This window comes from Glycine soja, chromosome 13 (assembly GCF_004193775.1).
Source record: "Glycine soja cultivar W05 chromosome 13, ASM419377v2, whole genome shotgun sequence".
Lineage (NCBI taxonomy): Eukaryota > Viridiplantae > Streptophyta > Magnoliopsida > Fabales > Fabaceae > Glycine > Glycine soja.
Window position 1 is genome coordinate 15,712,582 of NC_041014.1, and position 24,348 is coordinate 15,736,929.

The 24,348-nt window shown below is 33.5% G+C and overlaps 1 protein-coding gene and 2 pseudogenes across 1 annotated transcript; all 3 read left to right on the forward strand.

Annotated features, from left to right (window-relative positions):
* The first annotated feature begins 3,769 nt into the window (after positions 1 to 3,769).
* Positions 3,770 to 7,912, forward strand: LOC114382307 (annotated as a pseudogene).
* Positions 7,913 to 12,607: 4,695 nt separating this feature from the next.
* Positions 12,608 to 17,566, forward strand: LOC114382748. The gene is made up of 7 exons (XM_028342343.1): positions 12,608 to 12,887; positions 13,407 to 13,501; positions 14,077 to 14,194; positions 14,324 to 14,442; positions 16,218 to 16,398; positions 16,566 to 16,709; positions 17,157 to 17,566. Exons 1-7 carry the CDS (start codon positions 12,663 to 12,665, stop codon positions 17,451 to 17,453), a joined length of 1,179 nt encoding a protein of 392 aa, XP_028198144.1. The 5' UTR covers positions 12,608 to 12,662; the 3' UTR covers positions 17,454 to 17,566.
* Positions 17,567 to 18,349: 783 nt separating this feature from the next.
* Positions 18,350 to 21,804, forward strand: LOC114381628 (annotated as a pseudogene).
* The last annotated feature ends 2,544 nt before the right edge of the window (positions 21,805 to 24,348 follow it).

Consider the following 24,348-nt stretch of genomic DNA (forward strand, 5'->3'; position numbering starts at 1 on the left):
AATCACAAAGACGACGATTGAACGTGTTTGACTTCAAATTTGAAAACGTCTACAGTGAAAAACAGATAGAGAGGGTTAATCGTTAAAAGAAACTAAACTAGGGTTTGATTCTTGAAACTTGAATTCTGAATAGTTGCTTTTGAACCACAGGAAATAGAGAAGTACAGACAGAGAAAGTAGAGCTTACAAATAGAGAAAGTGCGTGGAAGGAAATAGAGAAGTACTGAACAACTAAAGTAGTTGCTTTTATTGTATCATTTCTCCTTCTCCCTTATGCTCTGTTTGGTAGAGTGGGAAACTTTCTTAAAATAAGTAGTAAAATTCTAGTACCTAGCAAAATCACTTTGAAAATAATTATAAAGAATACTCTCGAGTGACATGCCTTGTTTCTACAATTTAATGGGCAGGACCTTGGCAAGTCTTGAGTAATAAATCTTCCATACCCGTGCATGTTATTGTGTGTACTACGTGTTAAAAAATATTTCTGTATATAATTATTTTCTTTGAAAATAAATAATAAAGTAAATATAAAAAAATAATAAAATATATGAGATATATTTGATCGTTAATATCTTAACCAAACAATAAAAAAATCTACTTATATTTCAAAAGCAAAAATACAAATGTCTTTTTTTTACTATTGAAATTAAATATTGGTTAAAATAAATATTTAAATCTCTAATAGATAATTTATATTTCATAAGATTTGTTAGAATGTTTAGCGTTATCTTCTATTTATGAAAATAAAATATACTAATTATTAAAAAAATTAACAGATATATTTTTTTCCTTTGACATAAATAGAAATATATACTAGTTGTAATATTTTTTATTTTTAAATTTACATAAAAAAATCCATTGATAATCACGTACTTATATTTTTTTATTATTTATACCTACCATTGTATAAAGGGAATAACTATTTTGGTTTTTATTTTTGTTTAAAACTATTTTATCCCTTAGTAATTACATAAACATACTTAATTTATTCAATTATTTCTAAAAAATTGTTTAATAGATAAATAAACAAAATGTAACCGTATCTCTCCTAATTCAATCTTCCTTGTCCTTAAGTCTCGAACCATCTTCTTTTTCGTATTCCCACGTTGTTAAGAAAATATAATTATCTCTTGCTCTTCTATATATCATTCCTTTTTTTTCCATCAAGTTGTATCCATTCTTTCCCCAATGATTTCCTACGACTTCTTCAAAATCAATGACAAAGAAAAACAAAACAAGCATGGTCATAGCGAGGGCAATTGGGTTCTCAAGGTTAGAATTTTATTCCATGAATCTTCATTTTACATTGCTGCCATTTTTTCCTTATAGATCTTCATTAATTTTATCTAAAACTTCAAATTTTGTTAAAATCTCACTACTATTTGGACTCCAAAATTTTCTTATTCTCTTACCTTTTTTTTTCATGTAACCACGTATAGGCTCACCACACATTCTTCGTTTACAATCTTAGTGACTACAGTCTCTATGATTTTGGATTGATGAGTATCACAACTTGATCTTTCAATTAGAAATGGATTTTTTCCCACTTGTTTCAAAACATGGTAACTAACTTTCCATATACGTAACATTTCAAATTGTAATGTCAGAGACCATGAGTTCCTCTTGTTCCAAATTGAGCGAAATTCTAAACAAGAAGGACAATGACAGGAACGAGTAGGTTCTCAAGGTAAGTTTTAAGGTTGAAATTTCATTTCATGATTCTACATTTTATTTTCCTTAATCATTTTTTCCTTTTGATTTTCAATGCTTTAATTTGTTCAAAAGTCTTAGATAATCATTCTTCTTTTCACTTTAGATATTATATTTATTAAGTACAACATTTTGGCATTTTCATTAACATTAATTGTAGAATTTTGGTTGGTGTGGGATTATTGTCCAAAATATTCCATTTTTATTCTTTATATTTATTTTATTTTACTGTTGCTTTCACTGAATTTTAGTTATTTAAATTTCATCATATTTTCTTTTACTTCCACTTATTTCTTTGCATCTACATACTTATAAATTTTTATGTGTATAGCTATACCGTTGAGTTGGAAAAGAGGATGATGATTGAACATTACTTATCTCTTAATTGAGTAATTAACATAATCTCTTGAATTGAGTAACTAACATTATCTCTTGAATCGAGTAACCATACTTACCCGATGGATCATTAATTTACATAAATATTTCATCTTTGACAAGCTTACCAAATCACACAAGTAGTATAAAATGGACAGTTCAAGTATCATTTTCTCGAAGGACTTGTACAATATTTGATAATTTACACACTTTTAACTTATTAGACAAAATATAAGCGGACTTGACTAACAATTATTAAGAACCAAAATAAAGATGAAAACTTAAAAATAAAACTAATAAAAATAGTTTATGATTCTCAAGGATCTAGACGGTAGAAAAAACATTGCACGAAACAATGATTATGAATCTTCGGGTTTAACTTTACTGAATTACCCGTTCATGCATACATAAGTTATTAATCAATATTTATCATTTTTTTGTTTACACCAACTCATAAAAATGCTCAATCCCTAATTTCTTATAAGAAGAGATAAGTTCCTTGACTAAATTACCAATTCCTTACATAACTTAATAAAATTACACTCTTTAAGAAGAGGAGTTAGAGGTGACTAATGGATCTTGCTCTATGCCTACTAATAATACCCATTAGGTGCTCTTATTTAATTCACAATTAAAATATATTTTTGAATCACATTTAAACCATAAAATTAAATAAATGAATGATCAAACTAAAATAAACATTAAGCAAAAAAAAAAAAACACTTATTGGTGAACGGTGCATTTGATGGTGGAGAATGGAGGATGGGGGAGAGTTCCACACAATTGCATACCAACCAATACCTTATTCTTTTCCAAAAACATTTTTTAATGCTTTGTTTTTCTATCCAAAAAGTATCAACATGACATTTGTGGCCTAATGAGTACAATTTATTGTTGGGCGTTTCACATCTCATAAAACTAGGATAACTACCGACTTTCTCTAACTGAGTGTGTATCTTTGTGTCTGCTGTACCAGAATTAAATATATATATATTACTTTGACTCATCCTCTTTTAACAATAAACTTCCAAACATTCATTTAAAACATAGGAAAACATAAAAAAAATTGATTCCAAAATCTAAACATACTAAAATGATTTCTGAAAAGTTAAATTCTAACTAAAAGAGTGAAAACAACATTTTAAAATAAGGAAAATATAAAATAAATGCAATTATATGTTTCACGAAATTAAAAAAATAATAAAATTATTAATAATATACATGATTACTGAAAATGTTTTTACATTACTGTAAAGACAAGTAGGGGGATAATAGGTAGCTCAAATTATTTGAATATTTGGACGGGATTGCATGAAAATAAAGTCCAAAATTTTGTTTGCAAAACTTTCTGGCTTTAATAGCAAGAGATATTGAAATTTGAAAGTGAGAGACCAAAGCTTTGGCTTTAATAGCAAGTTTGAAAGTGAGAGACTAAAGTTACCGAATAATACTGTATTTTTTATTTCTGTTAAATTAGAAAAAAATTATATGGGATTTAATGAATTAAAAATTTATAAATATTTGTTTAATCCATCAATCTTTATTTTTGTTAAACATTCTTTAGTTATTTTTTAAATTAAATGTTTAACAAATAGTCTTATGTTGAATCCCTTATTCCTAAGCCAAACACATCTTTAAATTAAAAGTTAGACAAATATTCTTATACCATCCCATTCTTGTTTCTCTGTGAATCAAACATACCATACCCTTAGTTCTTCTTTTTTTTTCTCCCTTTCCCGAATTAACCCCACTTCCTTCCAATTTCCAACGACGGCGACATCTTCACCGTTAAGGGCTTTCCGCTCTCTACACCTGTCTCTGCGCCTCAAATGATTGACCCGTTGCTGACGCCGTTAGTGGTGCTGAAATGGGTGGTATTCTGGGACGAGGGGAAGATGCAGAAGATGGAAAAAGGGGAGAGGAGGGTAATTCGGGAAAAGAATGAAAAAGAATCTCATCCGTCGATTTTAAAAATGAAAACATCCCAACGGTCCAAAATTGGTTTCCCACGGTGGGAGACCTGTGACACTTTCCCACTCTACCAAACAGAGCATAAGGGAGAGGGTGAAAGGATACAACAAAAGAAACTACTTTAGTTGTTCAGTACTTCTCTATTTTTCCTGTGGTTCAAAGCAACAAAAGCAACTATTCAGAATTCAAGTTTCAAGAATCAAACCCTAGTTTAGTTTCTTTTAACGATTAACCCTCTCTATCTTTTTTTCACTGTAGAAGTTTTCAAATTTGAAGTCAAACACGTTCAATCGTCGCCCTTTGTGATTAGTTCCCATATCGTTTCCACGGCAGCTTTTTCTAGCAGTAAGCTTCGCGATCTATGAATTCTTTTTGTTTCATACCTAGATCTTCTTGTTCTTGAACACTGTTTAAAAGGGACTTTTATTATTTGGCTTTATTAGAAAGTAATCAAAATTAATTAGACCCAAGAGAGTACTTTGCTTATTGAGTTTAGTTATGATTTTAGTTGACTTGAGCTTAGTTGCATAATTCTCTCAATAAACCTGTGACTCACAGCACTTGTGTACCGCATTTTAGGTTATCTTTAATGGAAGTCTTCTAATAGTAACGTAAAAGATGACAAAAGATTACTAACTGCTTTCCTAGATGAACTTATTCAGCAAAAAAAAAATTACATAGATGAACCGACTTCTCTTTATAAGAACTCTTGTGATAATAATTTAAAAGATGACATACTACTTACCTAAATGATGTGTGTTTCAATCCATATCCGAATTCAAGTCCCCTATATCGAATATCCATTTGGATGCATTGAACATTGTTGTATTAAGGAATGCTAGTAACACACTCTCTAACTAACATACTCCCCGTTGGTTTAAAATTTTATTGAAACTACAAAATCAGGAGAGAGACTCGCCAAAAAAGGAGTTCAACCCACCAAAATGTGTGGATTCCAATAAATTTCAACCGATATTAGTGTGTTGTTATCATTTCTCTTGTTGTATATCTTATTTACTACTTGTGTGGCTAACATAATTCTCTTAATAATCCCTGTGGGTGGGTTCTCTTTCATCTTTAAAGGAAGTCTTGCAATAATAATGTGAAAGGTGACAAACCGCCTGCCAACATGAACTGCGGGTCAATCCTTTTCCGAATTCTACTCCCCTATGTTGGCTATCCACACAGATGCATTGAACATTATTGTATATCATAACTATGACTTGCAAGGCTTACATAATTCTATCAACAACCTGCATAGTGTGTACTAAATTCACAGCACATGTACCGCTTACCGCGTTCTCTTTAAAAGAATTTGTGGTAATAATGTAAAAGATGTCAAAGTCAAACCACGTACCTACACAAACCGTGAGCCAATTTTTTTTTCTGAATTCTACACCCTTATATAGACTATCCATGCGTTGAATATGTTTGTATACCATAACTACTACCATATATGGCTTAGATACATTCATGAACCCAATTAAATATTTTATGCATGCTATTCCCATGTAAAGCGGTCTTTGTGGATTTGTGATTTATGCAGGATAGGATTTAGGTTGAAGTCAGGACAAATATGGCCGATTTGGAGAATTTGCTTTTGGAGGCTGCGGGGAGAACTGGTACAGCTGGTAGAAATCGTCATTCTCTTCCACCTTCAAGGAGACGACATGATGGCGCCTATTCAGATGGTGGGAGTGATTATAGGGATGACGATTCAGATGATGAACTCAATTATGCAAGCAGAAAGCCCTCTGGATCACAAGTTCCTCTGAAGAAAAGACTAGATCCAACAGAAAGAGATGATGATTTAGGCAGTCAGGAAGAAGCAGATGATGATGGTCGCAACGATCATGATGGTGATAGCAGTGATGAATCAAATATTGGCGATGATCTCTACAAGGATGAGGATGACAGGCGAAAGCTTTCTGAGATGACTGAACTTCAAAGAGAGATGATCTTATCAGACAGGGCTACAAAAAAGGATGATAAAAATGTGTTGGGAAAGATAGCATCAAAGCGTGAGAAAGGAAAGGCAGCAGCACCCAGAAAACAGTCTCCCCCCATGTCGTCATCGCGCATGTGTGCATCAGCCAGATCTGCTGACAGGTCAGCCAAGAATGATGCGTTAAATGAATTGCGTGCAAAGCGATTGAAACAGCAAGATCCGGAAGCTCACCGGAGACTGAGAGAGGCATCAAGAAATGCAGGTCCCCGGCATTTTTCTCCACCAAAGCGCAAAACGTTCACATCAACAAGTCTCAGTAGTTCAAGTCATAGTGAGAGTGAAAGTAGGTCCCATAGTGATGATGAAGGGTCAATTGGGGATGGAGGAATTGCTGACAGTGATGATGACAGGGCACTAGCTGGGTCTGAGGGTCCATCCTTTCAGAATATAAAGGAAATAACTATTCGCAGATCAAAACTTGCCAAATGGTTTATGAAGCCTTTCTTTGAGGAGTTAATAGTTGGTTGCTTTGTAAGAGTGGGAATTGGTAGATCAAAAACTGGACCAATCTACCGACTCTGCATGGTGAAAAATGTTGATGCTTCAGAACCTGATCGACAGTATAAATTAGAAAATAAAACTACCTACAAGTATTTGAATGTTGTTTGGGGAAATGAAAGTTCTGCTGCTAGGTGGCAAATGGCTATGGTTAGTGACTCTGCTCCAATTGAAGAGGAGTTCAAACAGTGGGTTAAGGAAGTAGATTGCAGTGGCGTCCGGATGCCAAGTAAACAAGACGTGCTAGAAAAAAAGCAAGCCATCTAAAAAGCCATCACATTTGTCTACTCAGCGGCTACTGTGAAGCAGATGTTAAGAGAAAAAGTCTGCCTCAACAAGGCCACTGAATGTTGCTGCTGAGAAGGATCGGCTGAGGAGGGAATTGGAAATAGCACAAAGTAAGCATGATGAGGCAGAAGTGGAGAGGATCAAGACAAGACTGCAAGAATTAGAGGCATCGAGACAAGCAAAGCAGAAGGATGCCAAGGCATTGAAACTGGCTGAGATGAATAGAAAAAACAGGTTTGAGAACTTCAAGAATGCTTCTGAATTGAAGCCAGTGAATATAGGTTTGAAAGCAGGGGAGGCAGGTTATGATCCATTTTCAAGGAGATGGACTAGATCAAGGAATTACTATGCTGCAAAACCTGGTGAAAAGGCTGCAGCTGGAAATAATATTGTCAATGGCAATGTGGCTGGTGCTGGCAGCAATGGAACAGGAGCACCAGTGACAGTCGAGGCTGGCATGGTGGCTATCGCTGCTGCCGTGGATACAAGTGCTCCCGTGGATCAAGGGACAGAGTCAAATATGCTGCACAATTTCGAGCTGCCAATTTCATTAGCATTACTTCAAAAGTATGGTGGGGCTCCAGGAGCTCAGGCAGGATTTATGGCAAGAAAACAAAGAATAGAATCAACAGTTGGATTTAGAGTCTCTGAAAATGATGGTAGGAGGCATGCGTTGACGCTGACAGTCAGTGATTACAAAAGAAGAAGAGGGCTTCTTTGAAATTTGTTGCTGCTCTAGCAGTATGCCAGTTGAGGTAAGTCCGAGGCTCTATGAGCTGATGGTTTGTGTTGTGTTGACTGTAATATTATGTATTTTGAATTTTTTAAGTGGTCATGTTTCCATAGATTTTTTATTTCTCAATGCTCAAACATAAAACAATAGATATTTCATAAATGTTAGTGAAGAATGTGTGTGATTTAACAATGATATTTAGCCAGATTGTTGGAAGTTATAGAGAAAGCTTGATAAATGCACATGAAATCTGATATCATGGTGAAATATTACAGACTATCTGTCCTCTTGAGTTGAGACTGTTATTGTCAAGAAGAAATTTTGTTTCACTTTCAATTTCCTTTGTGCTGTGATAAGTGTTATACTTATCCGCGGACTTTTCTTGTGCTCTTGTTTTCCGGTATAGGAAGGGTTCTCTTAAGAACTGTTGTAGTTGTATGGCAAGCAATAGTAGCTACCTCATTTGCTCATTGTATTCATGATAAACAGATTCAAAGTATAAATCATTTAAAAAAACAATGGTGAAATGCAAAATAATGGCATCTGAAACCATAATGTTATTTATGGGCTAAAATAGAGAAATATATGGTCGAGGTGTGGCATTCATGATATGGTATGGAAGATATATGAACCTTGTTATTTACGTTATTTATCCATCGTATTTCAACCGCTTGAATTGAGTTGTTTCCACACTTAGTTTAATATAAGAACATTTTTTTGTGTATTTCTTGAGTTACCAAATTGTGCTTAAAGTCATTTTCTCTTTGAATTAGCTCTTCATTTTTTCTATTTTTTCCTTTTTTTTTAGTTTAATTTTTTGTTGTTCTGGGTGAAAATTATAAAATCTAACTAGTATTATATGATACGGAAACCATTTTCATAAAAAATGAATCGAACTGACAGAAAAAGTAAAGAGAAAAGAATCATTAGTGGTTCTTAATTAAATACACACACTAGCGCACCTACTTACATAATTTATCTTTCAATCACTCAAATTGTCTCTTTTAATAGCGATTTAAAAAAAAATAATTCTCTTCTAATATTAGGCTTGGAAATTGGAATTGTCATACGGTCAAAATGAGGCTGTTATAACAAATGTGAAAGTTGTCATTATGCTGAAGATTAGGCCACAAGAGCTTTTCCTGGGATGTATGCATCATGGTCAAGTTGAATATTTATACTGTAAGACTACAAACAACTCTATTTTGCTTGTAGGCAAGCAACATCTTCCAACCTTGTCAAGCAATTAAAAAAGCTATTATCAAGAAAAGGATTTTTGCAATGCCTAGTCCAATGGTTGTGAACAAGAGCTTGTACTTAGTAGTAACATCTATTTTTTTTGTTAATTTTTTGGATTGTATAACATCATTAATTCTATTCTAGTTATATGCTTAAAAAACTGAATCTCCACATCAACCAACAGAATCTAGCGAATAGAATGAGAGGGCTTCTCAAGCAACTTTTTCCCAACCTTTTATTTCCTTTGGACAATTTTGGTCAATCCCAACAACAATTTTATATCCTTGAATTGAACCATTGCTACTACATGACCTCAATTGACTATTCTTCTAATTAATTAATTTTTTTTATATAAAAACTCTTATTAGATTATTTCTAAAAATGCGTATAAACTTTTCGTGTTTCTTGTAGCATTCCTCACATAGCATTGCAAATAAAGGCACCACACCAACAACATATGGATACTAGATAGCATACATGCAAATCATGAGCAACAAGTAGTAAAGAATTGTGCCTTATAACACTACATACCATATGCATCATAAATCCAATAATCTCAAAATACTAAATGTGTGAGCGAAGGGAAGTGAACTCATCACAAATACATACACCTAAAGGGAAGATATAAAGTTGGTTGAATTGGTTAAGGAGGAAGGAAAAAAGAGTATTGAAATACAACTGTGAGATGAAGTTTCACATCGTGTAGGAATGAAAATGATGAATATCATATAAGTGAAAATAAGATACATAAATCCAAACTTTAAATTTTGGATTAAAGTATGGTGTGAGTTCATTTATGTGGTTGTTGACCTATTGGTAGTCGCTCTTGGGTCTCATATTTTATACATTAACTAAATTAAAAAAAGGTAAATATCACGAGATTGTATTCTTTCTACACAAATCAACCTGTTAGGAGACAAGCTAATTTGGTGGCACACACTTTAACTACAAACTCAATCCACTTTGATACTAAGAATATCTTTAATGTAAATTCTTATTGTATTCACAATTCTTTATTAATCACACAAGATAATAAGATAATACAGTTTTGAGCATATACAATGCAAAGATTCAAAACCACTTTCTTTTTTTTTAAAAAAAATAGCAAAATAATGTATATATATATAAAAATAAAAATTCAAAATCACTTTTACTCATGCTATCTAAAAAATAAAGATTCAAAGCAACTTTTAAGAATATTTGATTGAGTTAAATAAGTGATGTGCTCTGCAGAGTAGCACTTTGGGTCAAGATCTGTGTCATGTCTCATTTCAGTTTATGAAATAGCTTCGTAGGCATTAAAATGATCCTAGGCTTCTTGAGCTTGACATTTGAATGTTTATTGTTCATTACTTGGGAGACATATCCCAATGATCAGCGAGTGATTATACAATTTAAAGTTAATCATAAGTTATTGAATTGGTGTTATAAAAATTGGGTTCAAGTGGTCGACAATTGGTTTGAGATTTGGGTGGAGTATTAAATTTAATCAATTATACAATTGGACTTGTGATGATATAATGATCACTGGTTTTTTAAAAAATGCTTTTCAATATAAAAAAAGATTAGATATATTTAATAATTTAAATTTAAGATATTTTTGGTTTTGTTTCCAATTTAAAATATATTATTTTTAGTCTTTTAAATGCGCAGAGAATATTGTTTATAGTCTTCAAAAGTGAAATTGAGAGATTAAAAAAATAATATTTTAATTTGTAGTCTTCCAAAAAAATGAAGTTAAGAGACTAAAACAATATTTCATAAATTTGAAGACTAAAAATAGAAATTTTTTTAATTAGGACACTAAAACAAAAAATGCTTCTAATTTGAGATACCAGAAAACATATTAAAAAATACTCCAAATTTGGCTAGCAGCTTCACCCGAACATTCGGGCTATTGCTTCCTGCACTTTTCAATTGATTCCGGGATTTCTTTTTGTCTTTCGGAATGCTCAATCCGAAATACAAAATTACATTAAAAAATGTATTTCCTTTTCGTTTCTTAAATCATCAATCCGGAAAGTAAAAAAATAATATTAAAAAAAAGTAAAGAAAGTAACTTGGGAAGAGCATGAAACAACATACCCTCATTAGTCCTTAAAATTTTGAAACAGGGAGATGCTAGATGCACTAGCAACTGGTGCACCCAATAATTAGGTGAATGGACAAAATTACTCTTGTGTTAAAAAAAAAATTTCTTCTTTCAGACAAAGGTTTTTCTGAAAAGTTATCGGAAGAAGATTCTTTCGGATGAACAAATTGTTCTACTGGAAGAACCTTCTTCCGGAGAAGCTATCGGAAGAAGTTCTTCCGGTAGCTTCTCTGGAAGAAGGTTCTTCCGGTAAAATAAATTGTTCTACCAAAAGAACTTTCTTCCGAAGGAAGAAATTATTATTTTTTAACATAAAGACAATTTTACCCATTCACTTAATTACTGGGTGCACCAGTAATGTTGCTGGGTGCACCTAGCATGCCCCAAATTCGTTTCACATAGAAAAAGATATTTGATTTTGGTGGGCGGGAGAGATATAATATGTCAGCGAAGCGAAAGAAAATGAAAATTCCCATTAATGATTCTAGGATAAACCCAGCAAAAAATAAAACATATTGGTGAGGATGTACGTGTGACACTCACTTTCATGGTAAAACGGGGTCAACAACCTCTTGAACTCAAAGTTCTGCAAGTTAAGGATGCATGTCATATGAAAGTATGAAATAATTATGCGACGTGAAGAATGTGATATTGTGTTTAAATACAAAAATAACAATGGTTGGGCATCTTATTTTTTTTGGTGACAAATGGGTTGGGTCTTTGTCAATTAGAACATGCTTGGGAAAGATTATTTTTCCCAATTTAAGCTAATTTCAAGGAAAATAAAATTTGTTTATAAAATAAGTTAGTGTTTGGGGCATCGACTGAAATTTATAAAAAAAACTTTTTTTATGCAAAATAAGTAATTTTTTAATATGAAAATTTGTAGCTTATGCTTATTTTCTAACAACTTATTTTTCCTTTAAGTTGTTTTTATACTCTTTAAATATGTAAAAGCTAATTTTTTGTTGCATCTAAACAAAATTAATTATTTTCAAACTACTTTTTATCAAACTTATCCAAATAAAAAAGATTCTAGTGATAATCGATTATTCATGTATTTGATTATTGAAATAATCTATTTTTTCTAAGGGTCCAAAACACACCTCTAGTGGTAGGTTTTCAATTACGATTCAGTTATGATTCAATTATGATGTTAGTTAGGCCACATCAAAAATTTAAATGCAAAAATTAATTGGGATTGGGTTGAGTGCTTTTTAACCGGTGAAGAATGGGTTGAGTCTTTGTTAATTAATGATATGTTATTACCATTCACTTACAATTTAATTCTTAACTAGGTTCACAAAAATATTGTTTAATTTTTTTTTTATAGCTAAAATGCACTTTGAGTGCTTGTGATTATATTCAGTTTATTCCCTTATTTTATTTTATTTTTAAAAAGTTCAATATATTACTTTATGTTTTTGAAGTGATTCAAATGGTCCTCATAGATTCTTGTACTGTTGTTCGTGAGACTCTTGTTTTTTTATATCATTTTGGACTCATTGTTTGAACCAAAAAGGGCCAAAGTAAAAGGGGGAGTGCATAGTTTTTGAATTTCAGGGTATTTTGGGAAAACAAAGTACAAGGGAGTGTATTGAAAACAAGGGGAGTGTAGATTGCAACTCCTCACAAGTCCAGACCCAAATTCGCTTAGCAAACAAGAAATGAGAGAGATAAGATATGTTAGCGTAAACTGAATTTTGGTGGCACCTGACAACTAAGAAGAGAAGAGACTCAACTCAACAATGGCTTCTTCTATTCAGTGTTCAGTTTGGGTTCCTTCCCTTCCCAACACTAACACCATTCGCTTTCTTTCTGTTAACCCAAACTCTGTTACTTTCTCTTCTTCTTCCCTTACCAGAATCAGAGCCTCCTCTTCCTCCCCAACCGTCGAAGAAGCCGCTATGAACATCGACAACCTCCGACGTTTCATCAACCTTAACTCCGGAAAGTGGAACGGCTCTTTCTATGTGACATTTCTTTTACTTTTTCTATTCAAATTAGAAAACTTATGTTGGAATTCATGTTGGGAATGCATTAGAAATAACAGTAAAGATCATTTTTCAATGAAAACTTTCTATTTTTTTTTTTTGTCTAAAAGTTATAGTTACCAATTACCATGATTCTGATTAGTTGATACTGTACAACCTTTTTACTCTGATAGTGCATACAAATTGAACTCTAGATATTATTGTAATTTTTTTTTAAGTTGAAATTTTAACAGGAAAAGTACTTACCCAAGTGCGCCTATGAGAAAATAGATTATACACTAAGAGTGTAAAATAGTTTTACATGATGATCCCATCAGAATCCACCATGATAAATTTGTTGACTTTTATGGATAACTACTTTAAAAGTAATACTAATAATAATTTGTGATTGAATGACGGTGTAAATCTATTTTACAATATCAGCGTATAACTATTAAACTCATATGTTATTTATCTATCTATTTTTTTAAATACATTCTTTTCCTCTATGTTTTGTAGCAATTTGATTCATGTGGGAATATGTTGCAACAACTGAGTACCAAGCTTTCTGCTAGCTCTTATGGGGAAGATGAACTCATGAGTCTCATTCAAACGTAATCAACCTTCTTCTCTCACTCTTATCAACACGCATCATTCCTTTACTTTTGAAAAAAATCATGAGAAAATAATGCAACCCAACTAGAAAGAAGTCCAGAGGAAATGTAAACAATCCGCATGGATTGTTTTTATTTTTTTATTTCCAGTCGATATACAAAATGTCTTCTTTTCCTTTTGTTTTGTGTTTTTAAGAATTTGCAAAGTAAACAATGAAAATAAAAAAATATTGTTTTTGCCATCCCCTCCTTTTTAAATTTTTTTTTTGGAAAACAGGACAAAAATTAAAATAAATGACATTTTTGTTATTGTTAGTAAAAACATATCCATGAAAATAAACCAAATGCATCTGAAATATTTGTCAATTCCTTGAATTAAAGCATTTATGATGTGATCCTTTCTAAGAAAAATGGATTGAATTTACTAAACTGTAACCCCATTATATTAAATAATTTGAATCTGAGTAATATTTGTTCATCATCAGCTTGCTTAAGAGGATAAGTGATATCTTGTTTGACTACTTTAATTTTCTATTTTTTCAAATAGTAAATTGTATACCTGTTGCTCCTTGCAGGCTGTATATTAAACAACCTTCATCAAGTACTTCAATTTCTGGAGATGACAATGATGCAGAATGGGCAGAGTACAAAATTAAGGAAACCAATATGTTTACTGTTGACAAATATCAACAAGTGAGATTTTCTTCTTATGCTGGAAAATAAAAAACTGTAGTTTAAACCATCATGTTTTTTTAAACTTTCTTGGTTCTTTCTGTGTGATCCCATTGCTTCTTTACAATATCCATCACAATTAGTTTGCAGATAGGCTTTTTCCCATCTGAGAAAGCATTTGCACTGAGGTATCAAACAGCTGGCATGTTGGAAACAGTATTAAGGCAAGGTGTTCTTGGAGAAGATGACACTGGTGAAGAATCACCAAGGTAAAATGCTTCTTTTTCTACAATAGATCAACTAGCACTATTTGATTGATTTCTATATTGGTGAAGTGTAGCAATTGCTGTCCTATAAACGTTTATCATGCATTGGTGAATGAAATCAAGGCTGCACTTTACTGGTGTGCTTGGTTTATAGGATAGAAATAGAGAAGATGGAAATAGAAGAATTTTTTTTGAATTAAAGTAGAGTGTAAAAGGTGTGGGTTCCACTAAGTACAAAATTTCTCTCCAATATTGTTTTTGTCTTTCCTTTCAAACACACTCTTAAATGTTTGTATTGCCATAGCATAGGGATAACTTGCTAAGTACTTTTTGTCACAACATTTTGACAACATGCATAATATAAGTGGTAACCTGAGAAGTGTGGTGGGACTAGACCTTTGGCTCTACTCTTAGTAACAGAAGAATAGGAAGATAATGTTGCAACAGCCAATAAAAAAGAGAGAGAAATTATTAAACATCAACATTGAAATGTTGCTCTGAAGTTACTTCTCTTGATGATACTAATTTTCAACTTGATGCTAAGTTTTATTTCCTTTGTAACATGCACATCTGGCTGTTTGTGGCTTTCTCACTGAAAAGTAATTTATAATATGGATGCATATGAGCAATCTTAGCAGGAGAATGTAGAGATGAAAACTTTATAGCTGATGATAAAACATTCAATTTTAATGGAAAATTTGAAATCTAAACAAGAGAGAAAAATCTAAAATAATTCCAAATTCAAATTTTCAATTGAAATCTTTGACCAGAATACACTAGCTAAGCCACGTGCCTGCTTAGCCTGGTGAATTTAGCTTACATTCTAATTTCTATAACTCTGTTATGTGACAAACTTATGCTATTATTGTTTCCAAGACTCAAACCATGTAAAACTATTTTTACAAGCTATTTGGGGCTTTCTTGCTAAAACATTATTTGACATGGTGTGTTGTATGTGTCTGTAAAACACCTGCAGTAGCAGGAAATACAAATATTTAAATGAAATGTCTGAGCTGTTTGTTTTCATTGAACCAAGTCCATGGTTAACCCAGTAATTTTTATTTAAATCCTAATTTCTATAGCCCTGTTAACTCAAGCTATCAATATTTTGTCAACCATCATTTTGCCTTAAAATTAGTGTATGTTGGCGTGTTGCTGGATTATTTACATCATATCACTTAACCAACATAGTTTCCTTTATGTTGTCCAACTGTTGATAATTCAGATAATGACTTAATGCTAGTATTATCTATGTTGGTTTTTCATGCAAAGTAGGGAAATAAATCTTTCAAACCCTGTTTCTTTAATTACATTTAATAATATATTTTATCAATTGTTTGATTCAAAGCATTTGGATTGAATGTCATTTTGATTAATCTGGAACATCGTCTAACATGGTTGACACTTGACAGCAATAACCAAGTTTTATTCGACTAGGTATTCTGCACGTTGATTAATTATGCCATTTACCTTTATCAAAACCAAGATTTTAGTAAAACCATTTAGAGATATTTCTTAATTGTTTCTGCTTAAGTTTTCTTTAGTTTTCCAGTTTTCCTCTTCTCCTTTTAATCTTTAACAGGTTAATATGCAAAGTTACAAACCATTTGCTACTGTGGATTAATAATGAAAACCTCTTCCTGTATGGATCAAAGGGTTTATTGTTGAGTGATTTGAACTTTGAGGACCAACATGAGAAAAAGAAGGCATACATGAATTACTAGTATGCGTACATTATATTTTATGCCTTAAATTTTGTACACTTCCTTATGGTGCAGAAATCTCAAGCTTCCCTCTCGGCGACCTTCTGTTGTATGTGAGAATTGCCTGTACTCTCTAGAGAGAGATATGCGAGCAAGAGCCTTTCACATTTTGGAGCCAAAAGGCACTGTAGATATGCTTATCCTCTTCCTAGAGGAAAGAAGTGATGGGGCTCCTCCTCTACTTGATAGTTATAGGGTGAGCTTAACTGAGAGTCTTAGATATGCGCAACTTTCTTTTTTTGTTTGTATATCTACTGCAGATTCGATAACTGAGTTTTTGCTTTGACAGTTCTACCCATTTTTGACAGCAGCAGGACAATATCTCATGTCTATGTTTCTTATGACCTTTTTTATTCGTTTCAGGATGCGAAGAGTAGGATTATACCTTTTCTTGGTAAATGGAAAGGTCATTCCATCACAAAACGAAGTGGTGTGTATGGATCTACAATTGCTAATGCTGATACTGTTGTGTTGCACGATATGGATGACAATGGCCAACTTATGCAGGTATTTTACAACTTAGTAACACAAGTCACATAGGCATAGTGAAATTGTAGTTTAAAAAATTTCTTAAAGCATTGAATTGTGCTATTAGTTTGTGAAAAAAAAAATCAAAATTTAATCACATGATGATTTATTTATGCCCCTTTATTCAGTTTGGGGGATCTTTCATCCCTTGTTAGTTCTACTATGTGGGGGCATATAGGATCTTTTATTGAGTGGCATTCTCTTCTGTCCACTTCATCACCCCATATTTCAGGTTCTGGTGGTGTATTCTATATATTTGATTTGAGTAATGTACTATTGTATGATAAACAAGCAATTTCTTCTATTTGGTTCAATAAGAGTCCTTTCCCTTTACCTGCATATGTTGTAGACATAGGATGTTTTAAAATTAACACCCCTTTCTCAACACAAGAGGTTTTCGTTGTTGATGCTGTTATTGGATATCAGGATGTTACTTCAAGTTCAACTTTTGATGGGGAAAATGTTACTACCAATGTGCATTGGACTGGCACAGTATCAGACTATTTGGTTACATTTGATGGAGGTTATCAGATGATACTATTACCCGGTGGCATGTACATGGGGTGCCCTTGTGATGTAGCAAAAAGTGTGGCAGAATCAAAATCGTTCCATTTGGAGTTCTGTTGGTTGGAGACACCTGACAAGAGGCAAAGGCTTGTTCGCACGTATGATGTGCAAGGCTTGGCTGTCTCATCTACTTATTTTCTTGAGACCAAATTGTGAATCCTATGTTACCTTTTTCTCAAGTCATCCAAATTGTTGGCTCCTGTAATAAATACTCATATTTGTCTTTGCATCCGTTGATTGAATATGATTGGTTAGTATATTTATTTTGAGCCTCTGGTGGGAATGTAGTTTAGTTGTAGAAAATCCAATACACTGGTAAACTTGATCAAACCAAATGTGAGGTCCTATTAATCCAACCTTTTAGTTCAAATGATAGATATAATCACTCTCATAAAAAAAAGATCAACGGGTACAATTAGAATATCATACAGGACAAGTTACACTTAATATATATCAATCCTTACACAATGATTGGTCCAACTTGGTTAGTCAGCGTGTACTCTAGATATTAGGCAAGACTATGCCCATACTAAAAAAGACAAAGTACAAAAAGGGTAAGAGAAAAAAGTGCTAAAGTCACGATCTATTTTAAATTGAGATAAAAACAAGTTTCAATTTTCTTAAAGTATTTCAAAATATTGATTTTAGTTTCTATAAAAATTTAATACATTTTTATTTCTTATAGTTTAACAAAAGCATGAGGTTTTGGTTTTTGACGATGGAGTAAAATCATGTTACTTTTGAAAAAATATGAAGAAAGAAATATATTAAATTTCTACAAGAACTTAAGATATTGTTAAAAACTAAAAACATATCTCTACAAGAAGCATATTCCAATATTATAACGGAGATGCCGATATTAACATGCCAACAAGGCAAAACAACATATAGCTCATGATCACACTTAACTACATTGAAGTCTGTATTGTACGTACTTACACCACGATGATCATCAACCTTGTTAATACTAAGTTAAGTTACCCTTAACAACACAACATCTTCAACATCCTCAGAAACAGAAAACAGTTCATTCATTCACTTTTGGGTCAGAAATGAAAATCTGCACCACCTTTTTCATGCCACTGGCCATGGTTTTGGTGATGATGGCAGTGGCTGAGAGTCACATTCCCACCACTTTGGATGGCCCATTTGACCCAGTTACCCACCGGTTCGACCCATCACTGCGACAGGACAGTGAGGACTTGCCTGTGACTCATCCAAGGCTCAGAAAGAATGTCACTTCAAACTTCGCTGAACAGATTGCTCTTGCAATTTCTTCACCAACTTCCATGTGGGTTTCTTGGGTTACTGGTGCTTTATCTACTCTCAGAATTTCCAAAAAGTTTTGTTTTTTAAGAGTAAATACTAAATAGTCTATGCGTGGGTAATATAAAGAATTTTACATTGTCATTTAACTACAAATCATTGTGTTTTAAGAGTAATTAGTTTATGCACCGACAATGTAAAGATAGAATAAGAAATTTTACATTATCATCTGATCACAAATCGTCAAACTTTAAGAGTAAATCGTCAAACTTTAAGAGTAAGTAGTCTATGTACTGACAATGTTAAGGGATTTTACTATCTGATCACAAATTGTCATGTTTTAAGAGTAAATTTTACACTCTCACTCAATCACAATTTGTTAACTTTTACACTAATGATGGTGTTGTATTCTAAAGCATCAAGTTGTTACTTGGTTGTGTTGTTTGGTTTTGGATGAGGGGATGCACAGATTGGCCTGAATGTGACCCCGATAGATTCTGCATCTGTTGAAAGTGAGGTGTGGTATGGGAAAGAGAGTGGAAAGTACATAAGTGTTAGGAAAGGTGATTCTGTTGTTTACAGTCTGTTGTATCCCTTTGAAGGCCTGTGGAATTACACCTCTGGTATCATTCACCATGTGAAACTCAAAGGTATGTTGAGTTACTTCTTGTTTGGGTTTCTGCTCAAATGAAGGGTAGTGTTTATTTGGTGCTGAGTAGGAAGCAGTGATTACTGACTAGGAACATGCTGCTGGTTGATTTTTGTAGAACCTATCCAGGCGTGTTCCTATAGGTATGATTTATGACAGAAGATTGTGATGTTGTCTGATTCATGTAGCCAACAACAGATGACCTAGTGGGGAAAGGCTTGGCTGTTTTTGTTTTTGTTGGTTATTTTATTTTCTGGGATGCAATACTTCATGATGTTTGATGTCTGCCTTGTGACATATTTGGCAAAACAATAATCAATTATTGGATAGAAGAATTCATTTCTATTTACTTGTCCAATTAATTTGTGAAAGAGAGTTCTTTTGTGGTCTCCAAAACCTTGCTTCTTTCTGTATGCTATGCATTCCAGTCTAGAGTTGTGGCATAATTTTGTTCATTGCAGTGTCTAAATGTTCAGCTCTGGAATCATCTACGTTTTTCATTTGTTACTCTTCTAATCATTTCCCCTATCATATAACTATCAAATCATTTGTTGTTAAAAAGAACATTTGAAATAAAGTATCAGAATATGAAATGCTCGATGGTACTTGTTAAAAGCAAATTCTGAGTCACTATATCAAAACAAAAGGGAGGGTATCAAGTGAATAAGTACAATAACTTGTTATTCAAATTGGAGAAAGTTCAGAGATATTTCTTTCTTGGTGTAGGTCTTGAACCTAGCACCAGATATTATTACAAATGTGGGGATAGTTCTACACCAGCAATGAGCCGAGAGTTTATTTTTGAGACTTTTCCAAAACCTAGTCCAAATAATTATCCAGCTCGAATAGCAGTTATTGGAGATTTGGGCCTCACAAGCAATTCAACATCAACTATTGATCATCTAAAATTCTAATGGGTGGAGATTTAACATATGCAAATCATATGCTAGTTGAAAAACGAAATGGGTTTTTGAAACAAAAGGTTTATGGAGCCATTGACCTCAGAAATTCCGGTGATGGTTATTGAAGGGAATCATGAGACTGAACCTCAAGCCAGTGGAATCACATTCAAATCATACTGTTAGAGCATCAAAGAGGACTCTAAATTCTACTACTAATCAAGCTAAGTAATTGTACCGAGTAAATTGTTCCTTGCTTCTGTTATTTACTTATGCGGTATTTATAATTGCGATTACAATGGGTGCAGGCACTATTGACCATGATGAGGGGGAACAACTCTTAACGGAATACAAAATATCTCCTAACTGAATATTGTGGAATATCCTAGATGGGCAGACAGGGTGAAACAATGGTGTTTGCTTGTCGGGACACTACTCGTAGTCACGAAGGTACGCAGGTGCTTTGTGTATCCTTATGAGCTGTATTACTAACACATACCTGATACAATTTGCAGTTCCTGCTGAAGAAAGTGGCTTTAAAAGTAAGTTCTACTACTCTTTTGATGCTGGGGGCATACACTTTATCATGTTGGGAGCATATGTTGATTACAATAGCACTGGTAAATGATGATAACTGATACAGTTTATTTCACCTTATGTAGACCAGTCCATGCGTATAATTTTAGATGGTTGAACTTGGTGTGTTTCACTGGATCTTCAATCCAGGTGCACAGTTTGCTTGGCTGAAGAAAGATCTGCTAAGTGTAGACGGTAGTGTAATTATATATACACACCACAATGACACAAACAAGAGAATCAAGATCTGATTTACCTGAGAAAGTAGACCATATATAAAGAGAACCCCAAGGATTTGTGATATGATTATAGAAACATCCTGAGTGATTAAATTAAATAGGTTGGATTCCGTATCTTTTTCATCATAAAAATGTAGGTTTAGAGTGAGGAAGCAAGCACAAAGGAGCTTACATGAGAGAGATGGTTTGTAGAAGAAGAGGATTTAGTGGATGAATTGCATGGAAGTGATTGCTGTGGATCCTGTGACTATAATAACAAAGGCAAAGTAAGATTGAAATCATAACCCAACTGAAAAATAACTTGATTTTTTTAAAATGATAACAAATTAACAATTAAGGCAAAGCAAACAAAATGATGTTGGATAATCAGCCATTGAAATGAAAACGAAAAATAAAACATTTTTGTAATAAGTAAAATAGCAAGTTAAATTTTTCTAGTCTACACAAATAATATTAAATCTATAATGAAACAACCCAAAGGATTAATGCACTAGTATAAGATCTCGCTGCATTCATATTTATGGAAACGATTTATTTAGTAGGAGAATTTGTGTTTGATTTTCACCATATGCAAAATTCTCTTGGATCAATCGTAGTCATGTATTGCGAGCGAAATTAGTTTCTGACCCAATGAGTTAGAAGACACTCATGATCTCTGACTCAGAACTAAAAAAAAATCTAATGCAACTGATGCCAAAACCAATAATGACAGTTAGGCAAGCTAGAAAAATAACACTGAAACATATTTTTTTCTAATAAATTTTGCAGTATGCATAAAATTTAATAGGCTGGATTAAACATATGAAAGCCTTCCTGATGAGAATCATGAAACAGGCCAAATACAGTCTAAAGGCCCAAGTGGAGAAGGACGAAGGCCCAAGTGGAGAAGGACAAAGCCCCCGAGTGGAGAAGGATGAAGGCCCAAGTGGAGAAGGATGAAGGCCCAGAGGCAGAGACACTATCAAGACTATTAATTGATGCTGAAGGCCAAGATTAATTTGAAGGCCCATAATAAATATGTTCTATTTAGTTATAATTTTTATTTATTGTAATTTTGGCCCAAACTGTTTAGAAGGCCCATGTCTATTTTTATCTTTTTGTTTAGCTACACTATAAGTATGGGTTTTTGTTTTGAATAAAAAAAAACATTTTGGCATTTTGATCAAATTTGGTGAGAGTTTCTCTCCGGGTTCCTTGTTGAACCAATTATCAGACTTATCAAGGTAATCCTTGTGGCGTCTACCTTGACTTATCTTCCTTCATTGGAAGTGGCGTCTACCCGGACTTATCTTCCTTCACTAGAAGTGGCGTCTACCCAGACTTATCTTCCTTCACCGGAAGTGGCGTCTACCCAGACTTATCTTCCTTCATTGGAAGTGGCGTCTACCCAGACTTATCTTCCTTAACCGGAAGTGGCGTCTACCCAGACTTATCTTCCTTCACTGGAAGTGGCGTCTACCCTGACTTATCTTCCTTCACCGGAAGTGGCGTCATCCAAACCTCCGTAGCCTGTATCAAACGATCCACTCCTACTCAGGTTCACATCATCTGGTATCAGAGCTTTGGCTCTTGATACAGGTTCTATCCTATCCTATCCTATTTTTTTCTCTTTGTAATTTGTCTAGGTTCGTGTTTTTGTCCTTGTTCTGTTATTTGCGTTCTTGTTTACATCTTGTTTCGTTTTTGTTTGCGTCTTGTGTTCTGTTATTTTCGTTCTTGTTCTTGTCACGTCCTTGTTCTTGTTTCTTGTGTCTTTCACACTGTGTCAAAAAAAAATTGCAAAAAAAAATTTGAAAAAAAAAGTGGGTGTTTGATCTTTGAACACGAAATTGAGGCATTTAGAGGTGTTTTTTTTTTGAAAGAAAATCGTGGAACAAATCCCCTTATCTAGATTCTCCTCTGAATTCTGAGCGTTTTGATATATAGTGGGCCTCAAACAGACAATCGTAGCAAAAGTTATGAGCATTTGAATTTTAGTTGTCATATCTGTTATCTTATCTGTTATCCTATCTGTTATCTTATTTGTTATCATATCTGTTATCCAAATTAAATCTAATTTGTTATCCCAAATCTGATCTATTATCCAAATCAAATCAAATCAAAAAAATTATCCAAATCAGATTTGTTATCCAAATCTAATCTGTTATCCAAATCAAATCCAATCTGCTATCCAAATCAAGTCCAAGTTGTTATCCCAAATCAAATCTGTTATTCTGATAATTCTATTGTCTTTCCTTTTATTTTATATTACCTTGTGTGTCTAATTCGGTCTATCCAGGAACTTAAGAGGGAGTGAGTGGTAAAAGGCAAGAGTGAAAACATCACACAAAAGCCTATATTGAGAGCATCAAACACGAGTGAACTACCATTAAAGAGAGAAACACGTGAGTAGAGTGTGGTGAGGTCCTGAATTTTTTTTAATTTACTGCAAAATTCTTTGTTCCTTAATCATGGCAAGAGCTGGTGACAATGGTGGTGTATATCATCAACTGGATGAATCTCAACGCTTATTTCTGGACGCGTGGACTACACAAATGCAACGTTTGTTGACCAAATCTTCCTTGTTTACTCTTAAACCTCTATCCCCTAGAGAAGTGTGTGATGACCAAATCAGAATGAGAGAAAAGAGAGAACAAGAGAAGGAAAATAGTGAGGCACCACAAAGGAATATGAAAAAGAGTGATACACCCGAGGAAAAGAGTGATACACATGAGAGAAAATTTAATTATTTTGCAGAGGCGAGTGAAGCGAGGAAAGTGTTACCTGCTCATGAACCACTCAATCTACAGTATTGCAAAGACAGTAAAATTTCTACTGATAATTCTAATGAGTTTACTATTTCTATTTCTCCTAGTGTTCAACCCTTATTGCAGGAATTTAAAAATGTCTTTCCTAAGGAGATTCCTCATGGACTGCCACCTTCAAGAAGCATAGAACATCAAGTTGATCTCCTTCTAGAAGCTTCATTGCCTAACAAGCCAACTTACAACAGCAAGCCCCAAGAGACTCAGCATAAGGATGCACAGACCAAAGTTGCGTATGTAAAAAAATTGTATGACCAAGTGAAGGTGCAAATTGCAAAGAAGAATGAAAGCTATGCCAAGCAAGCCCAAAAGAAAAGGAAGGAAGTGGTACTTGAACCCGGTGATGATCTTGGACATTTGAGGACAAATGTTTTCCAAGAAGGAGGGAATGATGAGAATCATGAAACAGGCCAAATACAGTCTAAAGGCCCAAGTGGAGAAGGACGAAGGCCCAAGTGGAGAAGGACAAAGCCCCCGAGTGGAGAAGGATGAAGGCCCAAGTGGAGAAGGATGAAGGCCCAGAGGCAGAGACACTATCAAGACTATTAATTGATGCTGAAGGCCAAGATTAATTTGAAGGCCCATAATAAATATGTTCTATTTAGTTATAATTTTTAT